Genomic DNA, 13,391 nt, shown 5'->3' with positions numbered 1-13,391 from the left:
GGAAGAACTTTACAGTACAAAGTACACGATCCAAAAGTGATATAAGCATGAGATAAGGAGCAATCATCATATTGGTCACATGGTGCCTACACATACTTTAGATATCCGTCCAATGGGATTTGCTCCGCGTACACTAAATGCAGTGGCGGAATATATGGAAGGATCGTACTGTCACGGATTTTCCCCACGAGAATACCTACTTCTACTGTAGCGTTAAGGTCTTAGGGGAGATCTAGACGGTACACATGAAGCCCGCAGTATGTGCTGTAAATTCTATTCAGCCAGTGTAGTATGTACATACTACTGTACATGGCTTGCCAGTCATGGCTGACGTCCTCCTCTATCAACTTCTTTCTTCCCACAATCATTTCGTCACATCTTCCGGCTAATCTAACCCTCCGGTACTCCAACTCTAACCAGCCAAAATCTTCACCAGCAGATAAACAGGACATGGAGATATCATCTCCAGGAGGTGTATTCATGGGGTATCACATGATCCTTCGAGATCCGATGTGCAAAACGGGACACGAACTATGCAAACACACAAGAGCTTCGATAGGCTCGATACAAAGCAAAAAGTTCCAAATAATATAAAGCAAATATAGAGATGCATCTTTAACGCCTCTTGCGAGCATCATGTTGGTGCACATCATGCCCATGATCATGTCCGTGCGCTTCACAGTCCGTGTCACCATCTTCCGGTTCCGGTTTGGCTTGGGATGCAACTTCGGCAGGGATGAACTCTTCGGAGAAATTCAATTCTTCATGCTCAAGGGGGATAAATCGCACTTTGACTCGCTTAACGCCACGGACGCCCGTTCCGATGGCTGTTCTGACAACTTCCTCGATCTCCCGAGATCGATTGATGGGCCATGCTCCCGGCACTGCCAATTCAATGTCCATGAGATAGTTCTGACCGGACTTCATGCCCTGGACATCGCGGATCTTAATCGCATTGTTATCCTGCAGTTTCGCGAGCGCCTTGGAAGCAGCCTTCTGCACCGATTCCTTGATCTCGTCGTCCACGGCAGTATCGGCCAGCTCCAGAAGTGACGAGCATGTATTTCCCCATCCGGCTTTGATGACCATCAACGAGATAAGAAGTCCACCCACAGGATCCAGCCAGGAGGCGTCTTTAAACAAATACGTGCCGCCAATGGTGAACAGAGCGACAATGCTGGTCAGAGAATCAATACGGTGGTGGATAGCGTTCGAGGCTAGAACAGACGACTTGCGCTCATTGGCGACTTTCATGGCTGTTACATTACACAATAACCGTTAGCTCTCGGATAAGATCATAGGGCAATCCCAAGGTACTCACTTGCGTGGTACAGCCATTCCTTTACCACAATGGACCCAGCAGCCAACCACGCGGCATGAATGCTGGGGCCAAGAATGTCGATTCCGTGACTATGTGAATGACCGTGTCCCAGGTGAGAGATCGCCTCTGCCGCCTGGGGGTAGAACTGGTCCAACAGAACTTGACCGGAGTTTAGGCCCATAAATACACCTCCGCAAAGCAATAGCCCACTCACACCCAAGGCGCCAATACTCTCAATCTTTCCGTAGCCGTTTGGGAACCTTTCAGACGGGGGCTTGAGCGACCAAGCGACTGTCCCCAGCGTGAGGATGTCCGAGACGAGATCTGTAAGGGCATGGTAGGCGTCGGCGATTAAAGCTTGCGAGTGGAAGACGTAGCCCCCGATGAATTTGCCAATTGCCATCGCAAGATTGGCAACCAGGCCGATCCGCGTAATACGAACACCGGCGTCGTTCTTGTTTGTGGAAGTCAGGTACACATTGCCGCCGTGGTGGTGATGATGGTGATGATGGCCGCCGTGGCCACCATGGCTTCTGGTTTGCGTCGCCATCAGATGCAGGGGTGTGTTAATTGTAGACGTGGTGGTTAAGGAAGGGAGTGGGACGCGAGAAGCATTGGCGGAGTTGAAAGGGATGGGGGGTCTGGCGGAGTTCTTATGGCGCGAGGAAAACGTGGCCGACGTGCGCAGAACGCGCAGCTGAGGTCGAACAGATAGCACAAAGCCGGAACGCCCTACTCGAAACCTACCTAAAGAACAACGGAGGTTGGATGGGGATCCGGGCGTTGGTGATGGATGGGCCCTCCACCGCAGGGGGTGCGTCAGCGGCATCAGGCCGGGTACGTAAGTCCAATTCAGTACTAATTGTTAATAGTGGCAGTTCAATAGTGTAGGTCAACAAAGACCGCCAAAGTCAGGACACTGTGTTCTTTGTGACCGTGGTGTGGCGTGCCCATAATTTGGCCCGAGGAGAAGGAAATGAGGAAATCGATCACTTTCTAACTGTAATGACGTTCCTCGCATCCTGTCGTGTGCTTCAACTACCATTGTAATCCGGTCCGGCAGATGCAGTCCCGATATGTGCTGACAACTCTCCGCCTCCGAACAGCGGCGTTCTCGACTGCACCGCCCTATGATGGGGCCTCCATTACTATTCCTTACGTCTTAGAACGCTGACTCTTGTCATAAACAACACGATAGAAAAGCCAATAAATCCTCTCTGATTGTCATCTTCTAGTAATTTCAGGGTCTACTTAGGTACTCAAATTAAAAATCATCTTCTCTCCTAGTGGTCCAGACTCCAACCTCAGTCTTACAAATAATAGGCGGATTTCTTTCCGTTCTCGTGATCGATCTTATCAATCTATAGAAACTGTTTCAGCCGTAAATCCGTACTCTAATTGTTCTCTCCTGCCAATGCTCTTGTCAAGAATGCGCCAAATAAGAAACAACCTAAATCTCAACACACAAACCCAAGCAAATCTTAGCTTCTACAATACCCAACTGCGACAGATTGCATTACGTAGACAGCTCCATCCGCCAAGATATATAGCAACGCAACTATCGCACCTACCAAGCTACCAACGTTTCAAAATTGAGATTTCTTGGCCTTTCATCATGACATAGCGCACGCATACAAGATCATGTCGATCACTGGGGGTGAAGAAAGGAATTCTTGAGGTCCGCTTACTCATCGAAACGTTAAAGTTCTGAGAAGATTGGAACCCTAGTATTGGGTACAGGGCGATCCTGGTTCAACAGGGCGGCAATTACTCCGTAAAAAGAAAAGGGCTGAGCAGTAAGTTAGCTCAAAAAGAAAAGAGTTCAGTGGTGCTTCCCGGAATCGAACCGGGGCTGGCACGGCCACAACGTAACGTCCTACCACTAGACCAAAGCACCTTTGTTCTATATTTAGCACAGCCATATATGGCTACATAAGCCAGGGCTAAATTTGAGCAACGGTTAAAACTCTATTCGGTTGTTATGAATCGTGATAGGTGTACTCCCTACAGAGTACGGTTGTGTACTTGTAGAAGTAGCGCAGGTGGAAATACTTTAGGTGAATATGATAGAGTGGTACTTGTGATTTCATATTATTGCAGTCGAGCTAATGAGATTTTGGTGTTTTGTGTGTCGAAGCAGGCAACATATATGCAGCATAATACTCAACTTCAACCACGGTCAATATGGGGACTCTAGCTGTCTCTGGGCAAGCCCAATTAGTGCACTTGCGCATGGTTCTATACAACTACTGATCAAATGACCACCTTAGCCTGATCTGCAGGTCAAGGGACAGACGTTATGTAATCTTAGAAACTGAAAAGTGAAGAAAGAATATCTATTGACACTATTAAACGCTTTAAATCATTGTACATCTGGCATACGGACCGCAATGTCGCCTGACTGCGTGATATAACGGACCCAGGGTAGGGAGGGGTATTGGAGCTGTGACATGACTATTAGTTGTGGACTCATCATGTTTATAGAAGGTGAATGGTAGCACGCAAGAATTAGAATAAAAAAAAACATACCTTAGGTTCAGTAATCTTCAAGTACCGTACTTGAATACCACTTGTAGTGAAGTAAGGAATTTCGAATTTGACGTTGATGGGCCGTTTGGCTTTGCCGCCTCCAGTGCCGCCCATGCTGCCTCCGAAACCTCCAGTCATACCACCTCCGTGCTCGTCATCTCCCTTGACAGATGGGAGACCAAGCTCGGCACGCATCAGGAACTCCTTTCCACCACCGAACTGCTTAATTTTCCAGATAATAGCGGATTTCTCTGGCGCATAGTGAACCGTTCCAATGTTCGTGCGGAAGCGCGGCGAGTCTGCATCTTCCGGTACGGGCACAAGGATCTCCACATTATTGGCCGTGCTGCGGCGCTTGAACTGTGCTTTGGCCTACAGAGGATAGGCGGATTAGTTTAGATGCGACACAAGTCTTCGGGGCCACCAGATCGCCCACCTTCAACATATACTCCATTCGAGAGCCTGAGTGCGACTCCACCAGACATTCGACCCAGATAAGGGGTTTCACTTGTGTGTTTAGGCGATAGCTCATGAGCTCAAATTCTCCATCCGGGGGTATAAAACTGATCGTTCGATCGTTCTCGAATCTCGAGAGTCGAACACACTGGTGGAATTTAACGTCCTCCATCTCGACAGCCTTGCCTCTTGTAGCACGACCCGTCGTCTCAAACATGACCTTGTCATTCAAACCCAAACGAAGTTCTGGCATACCGCTCAGGTAGCACTTCATCTTGATAGCACCAAGAATCTCAGATCGCAGGACATTCCCAGACGCAGATACGAGGAGATTCAGAGACTCAACAACATCAAGGAAGACTTCGTTCTTCCGATAGCGAATTCCTTCACTTCGCCAGGAGACCGCATTTGTAACGGCAATAGGGGGACGCGCTTGGACTTCGAGCTTATGCGACTCTTGTGTGATGTACCTGATACCATATGAGCAACGTTACCTTCAGTCATGTTCTGTCACAGTTGTCGTCTTACTCTTGCAATATCTTGCTCTCCGTAGTTTGTGGGTATCCGAAGTCCATCATCTCATCAAGCAATTCGTAGATGATGACAAAGTTGTCGCGAATACTCTCTTCCTCCAAGACTTTGAAGTATTCCGTGAAGACCTCCACGACTTTGTGGAGGAAGAGGAGGATTTCGGTCGCATTGGTGTTCTTTTTTGTCAACGCGAGGATATAAAGGTTGCTGTGACGGATGTAAAGATACTAGATACACCATGGTTAATCAGTAAGATGGGGAGAAAAGGCTAATGGCTACCTGGTTCCCAAATGAGGTGTCGCAGTAGAGGCGGGTAGTTATAGGGGATGAAGGGAAGCAGAGCGGGCTGCGGGGACGAGCGGGGAGCAGGTGCGAAAACCGATGCGATTGCGGACATAACATACATTGATTCCTTCATGAGAGAAGCATGGCGGTACGGCGGAGCTTTCTTCTTCTGCGTCACTGAGGAGGATAGGAAATTTCTCGACCGCGGACATGGGAATGTCTCCGCGGTAGTTTCGGGCTAGAAGGGTCTATTTTGACGGTGAGCGCAAGAATGCATGGTGGACATAGCGGTCATTGAAAAGAGATATCGCCAAGTATCTACCTACCTTGCCCTTCAAATCTAAAAAGAAGATAGCCGACGCCATCGCGGAGGTTTGGAGATCGTGTGGGAGTCGTGAAAGTAAGGGTGGATGTTAATAGGGCAGCAAGGTCAGCGGGAGGCTCCTGACTTAGTTCAACGGTAAGAGGCCAACGAAACACTAGCCGGACATTCTGCGATAAAACCTTACAATCAGTATTAATCCAACAATGGATCACAGTATAAGTTCAGATCATGGAGTAGTAGTGGAGAAACTCACAATAAAGAAATATAGAATAGAAGACTGGCCAGAGAGCGTCAGTGTATGAGACGATGGAGTCTCTAATCACCTGTACACGTTCACACTATATTGAGTACTGCCACGCAATACATCGCCCGCTCCCCTGACCGCCCGGTTCCATCCTCCTACAACTGATATAATCCCCAAGAGATGAATACTTGTCATATAATCTGTATAATATACTCTGTAGTAATATTGGCCGGCCTGGAACATTGATTGTCATTCCATTTACTACGAATAGTTTGAGAAGTTATGACATCGAGAGTTCTATCAAACATCATCTTGAGCTATCCTATGTATATCTATGCACATCCTTCCCGTTTGTTCCATTAGTCGAAACCAGGCCACCATTGCGTGAAATAGTTGCTTTTACAATCGCGGGATGTAGCCTGTAAAGGGCTTTTGAACCCCATAGTCTACAGGCAAAGTCTCGAATCGAATACGGATTTTCCTATGATCTTCTGTCTGCGTCTAGCTGGCGCCTGTCCGGCTCTTTCTGCAGCGCGCGGTAGGTTTGTCAAATTCAATTGCTGCCTCATGCTGTGCTGGGCCATTCAGCTGAAGGCTCATAAACATCAACAATCTTCATTCAGGTCTTGAGCTCTATTAAGTATGTACATAGACTATTCACATTGGGGAACCTATCCCCAAGGTAGTGGAGGTCTGTCTGGTTTGTATCTACCTTGCGTCAGTACGTATATACCCCTAGACCGAATCTGTAAACGTTCTCGGTGGAAAAGTCGCAGAGTTGAGGCTTAACGCATCATCCTGTCAAGTATACTCCTCAGGCTTGCGGGTTGAAGCCAAATGTAAAGTCCCTGTCTGAGGAAAGTCGTTAGAAGGCTTAAACCACTTCACAAAGCCTTCTATCATTGCCTCCACTGTTGGCTCTGTTAGCTGTGCATGGTATTGCAACCACCATATCACATAAAGAGAATACACATGATCATTAGATAGTCGATATTGTTTGGAGGTGAAGGAGAATATATATCGCAATGTATGATTCTGTTGCCGTCGACTAGTCGCTATTACCGTATAACAGTGTACTACATGATAGATTATTGATTGGGCTAGTTTTGCCGAGTTGGAGAATAGTCACTCAAGAATTTCGTATCTGGGTAATATAGCTGTGTCAATTGAGGCACCTCGCTTGGATGCTGAGAGTATTAAGAGCATTCAGGAAAGAAAGCCAAGCCTATATAGCTTTAGCGGGCTCCAGGGTCGGCACCATACCTGATCAGGCTAGGGCCATTTCCGCACGAGAGTATTTCTTCCGCAATTTCTTTCCCTCTTCTCACTTTTTTTTCTTCTTTTATCCCAACGCTCCCAATAGACAGTGCAAGGCAGCACAAATTACGTTCTGTGATTTCTGGGGTCGTCGTACATTCTGTACGATAGTCCCAGTCTTTCATTGCTGACTTGCGATACAGTGGCGCGAAGACTATGCATCGTAAAGAGGGTTCCATAAGAGCTGGCCGCGTATTTTACTCTGTTACTCGGGCGGTGTCAGAGGAACCGGACATATCTATCATTAATAAACAATTCTATTCTCATAATGGCTTACGTGTTATCCAACACGTTCCGCAGGAGAGGGCCCGTCGGGGGAGAGGATCCTTCCGGGTGGTATTCGAAAATCAATATAAGACATGGTCGTAGTAAAAGTACATATATGGTGGATGACCAAAACCCCCAACACATACAGAGAACATCCAAGATATAAAAAAGACAAGAAAGCGAAAAGGAGATAACGCCTCGAAATGCTCCTGCGGCCATTTCCCAACAATGATATCCCGACTTAAGCCTAGAATCCCAATGGTTCTAATATCCGCTCGCGTGTCACCTTGTTGGCAACGAGACCGCCCTTCTCCAGGGAAATGGCACCGACGATCGCATACATTGTATGGGCAAGAACAAGTTCGATTCCGGAGCTGGCAAGATTGTTGGGCTGGGCATCGGTGTTAGCAAGGTACAGCGGAGGCATTTGTAGCGAAAGCAGTATGTTGCAAAACAATAGAAGAGAATGATGTTCCATTATCTTACCTTCCGAGGATTCCATCTCAGGACCTTCTGCAGCTCATACTTCTGCGCAAGCTCCGCAAGCTGTGCTTTACCTATCAAGAAATTCTTACGGCTGGTGAGGTTCTCCAGGCCCTCCAATGCCGGGTGCGTAAAGGGCGCACGGTCAAACGCATCAGGGGCAGCGGTGGATGCCGCACTTCCGGGGCTTTGCACCATGGCCAAAGAAGCCTGTAGCTCAACGATCCGTCGTCCTGGAGTGTAATTGCTTGTTAGCCTGTGCATCTCGAGAATCGCAGCATCGCATCCTCAGATTCCTACACACCTAAGAAAGCCAGACGGTCGTTAAATCCTCTCCGACCCTGATCAAAACTCTTGTGCGTCACAGCAAGCCACTTGATTTCGTCCGAAAGGAGCTTGTCGCCATCATTGCCCAGCATGCGGATGTAGAATTCGTCAAGGACATTCGGATCGGCGTTGACGGGGTATTCACGCCGCTTGGTATTCAATCGCAAGCTGAAGGGAGCTTTTGCAAGAGGCGGGGTATAGGACCATCGAGGCTTGTCTGTATAATCGACTGGTGTCTCCTCGGTAGATGTCGACAGACTACGCCGGAGGAGGGAGGCGGATCCAATCGTGCTAGGACAAACGATAGTGCGGCATGCGGAACAGGCGATGGTCCTGGCCGCTCGAGTTGGTAGCATTGAAGCCATTTTGTGAGTCGAAGAGCTGAAATCCGCAAGTGTGGGAGAAACGGAGGCAATTCACCTGTCCGGGCTTTTCACAGCAGCCGCGATGGAATTCGAATGATGGGTTGGAAAGATTTCGGAGATGTGGCGCTAGTCCCTTTTTGGATAGCGCAACCCGGCCGAAGTATTCCGTATACACAGTATAAACAATAGAAGTAAGAACAGTAAATCTTATTAGTTCCTTGCCAGAACGCCTTGCTAGTTTTGTATCACGATAGGGTCTGGGCTTCTCTTCAGTTGTCGGACTGAGCCACATTTGTTGATCTAGTACCGGAAGAATCCCCTCATATCAATCATGGAGATCACATCGGCGATTGGAAACCAGTAACTGATCGTAGGCCGTTGAGAGGCGACACGAACTATTTTAGCCCTGTGTACAGTTCTACAATAGCAAAAAATATATGATTTATATATCAAGGCGGAATATAAGGGATGATCTGAGGAATGTTGCTGTAAGCCTATCAGATACCTCCTACCAAATAACGAATGCCTTGCCCAAACGACATTTTGAAACTATGAAATCTAGCAACTTACGTGGAGTCTAAAGAGAGGTCCGGCAGGCTCCCTTTGTTTAATCTTGTAAAACAAGTTAGTTTCGGCTTACACAAACTCGATACTGATGTGTCTACCCTTCCACCCAGACATATCTGGTGGCTTCACTCAAGCCGCATGGGCCGCTACTGACGGGTTTCACAAAATGCTCGAAGAGTGAAGTTGGCTTGTTGGCTACCTCCTGATGGGGTTTATCCATTTGTAAGACAATGATTATTCAACGGTCCAGAGCCAGAGTCGTCCACTGTCTAGCTTCACTTGATGTCCCTAGTGAGGCTTCTCTCCTTTCCTCGAAACACGGCAGCAGCATTTAGGAAGTTGATAGTGACCAGCAGCAGCTTAGCTATATCGCTGTTCCCATCAGATTCATGATCCTTTCGCCGTTTGGTAGAGCCTTTTTCTGATGATAATCTCCGTGTACGCGTAATTGGCGGTAAGCATTAAGTGTGCTCTCCCGACCTGGCTGTACTGAGGTGACACCGAGTCAGGGGCCCATGACTGGCGCCACTTTTGTTGACATTATTCGATTGAACTGTCATGGTTATAAGAGGTCCGAAATTATTCGAGGATGCCAAGAACATGTTCTAGTTTCCTGGGTGAGCAGGACGAAAGCATTGGGAGGGGTGGTGAATAACGGGAAAAAAGAGAGCGAGATAGGCGAGCTTAAAACAACAACTTGCCGATGGATTTTTTGAATAAGAACAATTTTTGCGAAATCTGATGTTCAGGTCCTTAATATACCGGACCATGGAACCTTCCAATGACTTCTTCCTCCGGGTTAGGAACAATACTCCACGTCGATGCAGTACAAGGACAATATGCCGTGGACAAAGTGGAGTAGGCTTCGTCCCAACTTGAAGGTATAACGCATTGAGACCCCTTCGTTTGTGGACAATAAATTAATATATCGAAGAAATACCGGTGTGCTAGCGCTTGCCGCGGAATATGTTCTCTTCCAGGGTTTTCTGCGAATATAGAAAATAATCAGCACCCAAACCCTGGGGCATAGAACACAAATGGAGACTTGTGTGCCTTTCCTACGTTTAGTGCGACGACAACAACAACAACCTGGAGATCGTCCACGTGTTGCATGCTGTGGGGTTCTTCCTATATTATGGGGCCTGTGTTGCGTGAGGGACTGTTTCCGTACCTGCTGGTAGGCTTCTTCGTTGTTTGCTTTCATAGATTGCATCCTCAGACGTAGTCGCTAGGGGCGCCAGGCCTATAAAATTATTACATGGAATGGCAAGGACAGAACCCCCTTTCGCTCCCTGAAACAAACAAATAAATAAATAAATACATAAGAGTAGATAGCGATAAGAGTTGGTTGCGTTACACGAAAGTCTGGTTGCGTAATTACCGTTGGACATTTGACTCGGAAGAATCTAGGATCTAGAAGCCCAGCAGTTCAATTTTGTCACTCGGCCTCGCCAGCATTCTGCATCTTCATTTTTTGCTTCAAAAAAATTTTTTTTTTTTTTTTTTTTTCTTTCTGAAAGGTTAGCTGAAAATCCGATGATGCTGTATACGTGTGCTGTCAAACGCACCCGAGCTCATCGAAGAAATCGGAGTCGTGATTGGTATCCATAGCCCTTATTGAGGTTACAAATATAATCAGAAAAGGATGGTTTTGCCTCTTTGGATCTTCATCTATCAAGATCCATAGCCAGCACCTCCCGTTGGCTGCTCTGTTAAAGTAGATCATCCTAGGGTTGACCAGCGACAACATGCATTTACCAACTCATCTGTTGAAGTATGCCGGGGAGCTATCTCGCATATTTCTCCAGGCATCACCAACCAAGACTGAACATGCAGCTTGGGGTAGTCAAGGCAGCCGAAGAAACGGTCTGTTTCCAGACAATTCAATGCCGCTGAATCTGTTTGGCCTAGTTTGCCGTTACCAAGAACCAACCCGCGGCAAAGGCCGGAGGCCATCGGTGTTCTGTACACCGTCTAATGTATTATACATTAGTCTTCCGCCGGGCCCTTGCAGGAGCAACCGACGAAGTGTCTTTCTAGATCTGAATTCATTTGCGAAGACCGTTGTTAGAGTGTCGGAAGTGTCAGATCCACGCGGCCATTTCCCGTTGATCGGACGTTTTAAGGCAGGATGGCGGTGTACAATTTTCTTAGAAGAAGCCGCCAGTCGGAAATTGGCCTGATGAGCTGGGGCTATTAAACGGTGAGTGGTAGCCAGGTATTGGGAGAAATCGTTTTACGGTTTAGAAAACGGACGTCGAAGCATTCGAATACTTACTTTACTAGAACTCTTTTGAAAGGAGCGAAGACACTTTGGCTTCTCATACGGCAGCGGGCTTCTTTATCTTCTCATATCTCTTGAGCATCTCGAGCTAGTTGATAAACAACTTGTGCTGATAATGTCGGCTACCTCATTTAACATGGCATGCCAGGACACCGACATTAGTTTCAACTTCTTTTTGAGATATAAGCAGTCGGAACAGTGTCTCAAGAGTATTATCGATATCACACTGAGTGATTTCTCTGTCCAAGATCCACCTTCACCACCACCTTATCCACCTAACCCGCCACCGAGCCCTGCATGATTCGGAGCCTTGTTTCTCGGGCAATAATATCATTCTTAACATGAATTGACGCAGTGGGTGAGTCTCTGAAATGCTTCTTTCATGGGCGGGACTGGTCGTGTCTTAGAAGACAGCACGCATAAGGCCGTCCATTGCAGATCTAATAACAACCCTAATGTTCGAAACGCTGACGATTGTGGTGTAGAGTACCAAAGAGTTTTAGAAAGCACCTGTACAATGATAATGCCAGATGGTGTTTCATGAGAAAGAATGTATATGTTCTGGCGGACAAGCAAGGAAGTAGCGGGACATACCTCGTGATATGGAAAGAGCCTTGCATTGAACAATGTACAACGCTGTCTGAAAAGCGGAACCAATAACCATAAATTAGAAGGAAAACAAGCTTAGCCATATGCCAAACTTATAATTCACACACAAGTCTTATCTACATCCATGTTAGATGCGCTGCGATAGAACATTAGAAATCCTTCAACATGGAAAACTGGGACACGGCATTGAAAATACAACGCTGGCTCTCCTAAAATATTCCGTCTCTGTTTGTTGTTCACCCTTTCGTGCCTGCGATCTTTAGGTGATCTACGTCCCCAAGCCTAGAACCATGGATGTCTGAAAAGGAAAAATCATGAAATTCAAAAATCAGTTTGAATTGACCGGGATAAGATATAATGCATAGAAAACAGTTTTAGTGAAACAAGATCAGCTTAATAGGTATGACACAAGAAAATCACAGGAAAGCGAGAGCAAGGGCGCTGAGCACGCTCAGGCCCACAACAGTCCAACCAGACTTGATGACCTGCTGGTTGGTAATTCCCCTACCAAGATCCCAGACCAAGTGACGCACTCCGTTAAAGCAGTGGTAGGTGAATGGAAGAGCCATAACACCCTTGAGAAGGACCTTGGCAACAATGGGGAGGGCAGCGAAAGCAGCGGCCACGGAGGCCGACTCCAGATGCCAGCCGAGCAAGGGCGAGGCAAGGTATGCAGTCGCGTAAAGATACAGAGAGCCAGAAAGGGCGAATCCGGTAATACGGTGGAAACTACTGCCGATCCAAGTGATCTGGGGGCGGTAGATGGAAAGGTGAGGGGAAACGGGACGGTTCAGACGCTGCTGCGCAAGGATTTTGGTGGGGTCAGAGGTGTTCGAGGTAGTGGCAGCTTGCCTGGTTGTCTAAATTAGCATCTATATACCATTGATGGCCGTACATATGCATCGTTATTCGAACGCCTGGTAAAATTGGATTCCCATGACGTAGCGATCCATGCGAACCCTCTAAAGAAGAGACTGTCGCAAAAGTGGCAGAGGTAAACCAAGAAAAATATACTACTCACCTGGTCTGCATAAAACGTCCCATAGCGACAGCAGCGGGGGTTGCGGAGTTCATCAAAGACCAGCGCATGGCATAGGGCTGCTGGACGGCAACTGCAACAAATTAGTGCTACTCAATTTGAACATAAAGTATCCAAAGGGGCACATACGCCGCCGCAGCGATTGCTGAGCAACCTTCTGAGAAATCATGATGTGTTTTAGGGACCCGTTCAACGGTGCAGAGCTGATAATCCAGACAAGTAGCCGTCGTCGTCCAGGAAGAAAGACGCCTCGAACTCCCGACTCTCGTAACGCTTCGGAATCACGGGACGGACAACCTCGGGCTTAGGTTCCAGTCACGGGACTCACGGCTGTTTCGAAGAATCAGCGAATCAGAAGGGCTGGATTACTACCCGGAAGATTCTTCTTCCATTCCACCTCCGCTTACCGATTCCGGGTTTTCTCTCAAGTGTGTTTTTTTCT

General features: G+C 47.4%; 5 protein-coding genes and 1 non-coding gene across 6 annotated transcripts; all 6 read right to left on the bottom strand.

Annotated features, from left to right (window-relative positions):
• Window positions 1-604: 604 nt before the first annotated feature.
• BDV37DRAFT_45055 (cation diffusion facilitator family transporter) lies at window positions 605-2,252 on the bottom strand. Its single transcript, XM_032090677.1, has 2 exons — window positions 1,322-2,252; window positions 605-1,256 (listed from the first exon to the last, which is right to left on the bottom strand). Exons 1-2 carry the CDS (start codon window positions 2,148-2,150, stop codon window positions 616-618), a joined length of 1,470 nt encoding a protein of 489 aa, XP_031935192.1. The 5' UTR covers window positions 2,151-2,252; the 3' UTR covers window positions 605-615.
• Window positions 2,253-3,147: 895 nt separating this feature from the next.
• On the bottom strand, window positions 3,148-3,218 carry BDV37DRAFT_t235. The gene has a single exon. It is a non-coding gene; the product is annotated as a tRNA-His (tRNA).
• Window positions 3,219-3,541: 323 nt separating this feature from the next.
• On the bottom strand, window positions 3,542-5,649 carry BDV37DRAFT_264699 (AP-1 complex subunit mu). The gene is made up of 6 exons (XM_032083699.1): window positions 5,449-5,649; window positions 5,242-5,370; window positions 4,835-5,064; window positions 4,287-4,776; window positions 3,851-4,222; window positions 3,542-3,764 (listed from the first exon to the last, which is right to left on the bottom strand). The coding sequence occupies exons 1-6, from the start codon at window positions 5,485-5,487 to the stop codon at window positions 3,684-3,686; spliced, it is 1,341 nt and encodes a 446-aa protein (XP_031935191.1). The 5' UTR covers window positions 5,488-5,649; the 3' UTR covers window positions 3,542-3,683.
• Window positions 5,650-7,210: 1,561 nt separating this feature from the next.
• On the bottom strand, window positions 7,211-7,617 carry BDV37DRAFT_45031 (uncharacterized protein). Its single transcript, XM_032090675.1, has one exon. The coding sequence runs from the start codon at window positions 7,492-7,494 to the stop codon at window positions 7,282-7,284; it is 213 nt and encodes a 70-aa protein (XP_031935190.1). The 5' UTR covers window positions 7,495-7,617; the 3' UTR covers window positions 7,211-7,281.
• BDV37DRAFT_45034 (mitochondrial 54S ribosomal protein mL57) lies at window positions 7,482-8,667 on the bottom strand. The gene is made up of 3 exons (XM_032090676.1): window positions 8,063-8,667; window positions 7,762-7,991; window positions 7,482-7,666 (listed from the first exon to the last, which is right to left on the bottom strand). Exons 1-3 carry the CDS (start codon window positions 8,448-8,450, stop codon window positions 7,523-7,525), a joined length of 762 nt encoding a protein of 253 aa, XP_031935189.1. The 5' UTR covers window positions 8,451-8,667; the 3' UTR covers window positions 7,482-7,522.
• A 3,659-nt stretch (window positions 8,668-12,326) lies between these two features.
• On the bottom strand, window positions 12,327-13,118 carry BDV37DRAFT_289041 (succinate dehydrogenase cytochrome b560 subunit; the record flags this gene model as incomplete). Its single annotated transcript, XM_032088379.1, has 3 exons — window positions 12,327-12,762; window positions 12,932-13,022; window positions 13,079-13,118. 3 exons carry the CDS (start codon window positions 13,116-13,118, stop codon window positions 12,327-12,329), a joined length of 567 nt encoding a protein of 188 aa, XP_031935188.1.
• Window positions 13,119-13,391: the final 273 nt, after the last annotated feature.

This window comes from Aspergillus pseudonomiae (genome assembly GCF_009193645.1).
Source record: "Aspergillus pseudonomiae strain CBS 119388 unplaced genomic scaffold BDV37scaffold_138, whole genome shotgun sequence".
Taxonomy (NCBI): domain Eukaryota; kingdom Fungi; phylum Ascomycota; class Eurotiomycetes; order Eurotiales; family Aspergillaceae; genus Aspergillus; species Aspergillus pseudonomiae.
This window is presented reverse-complemented; position numbering and strand designations above follow the sequence as displayed.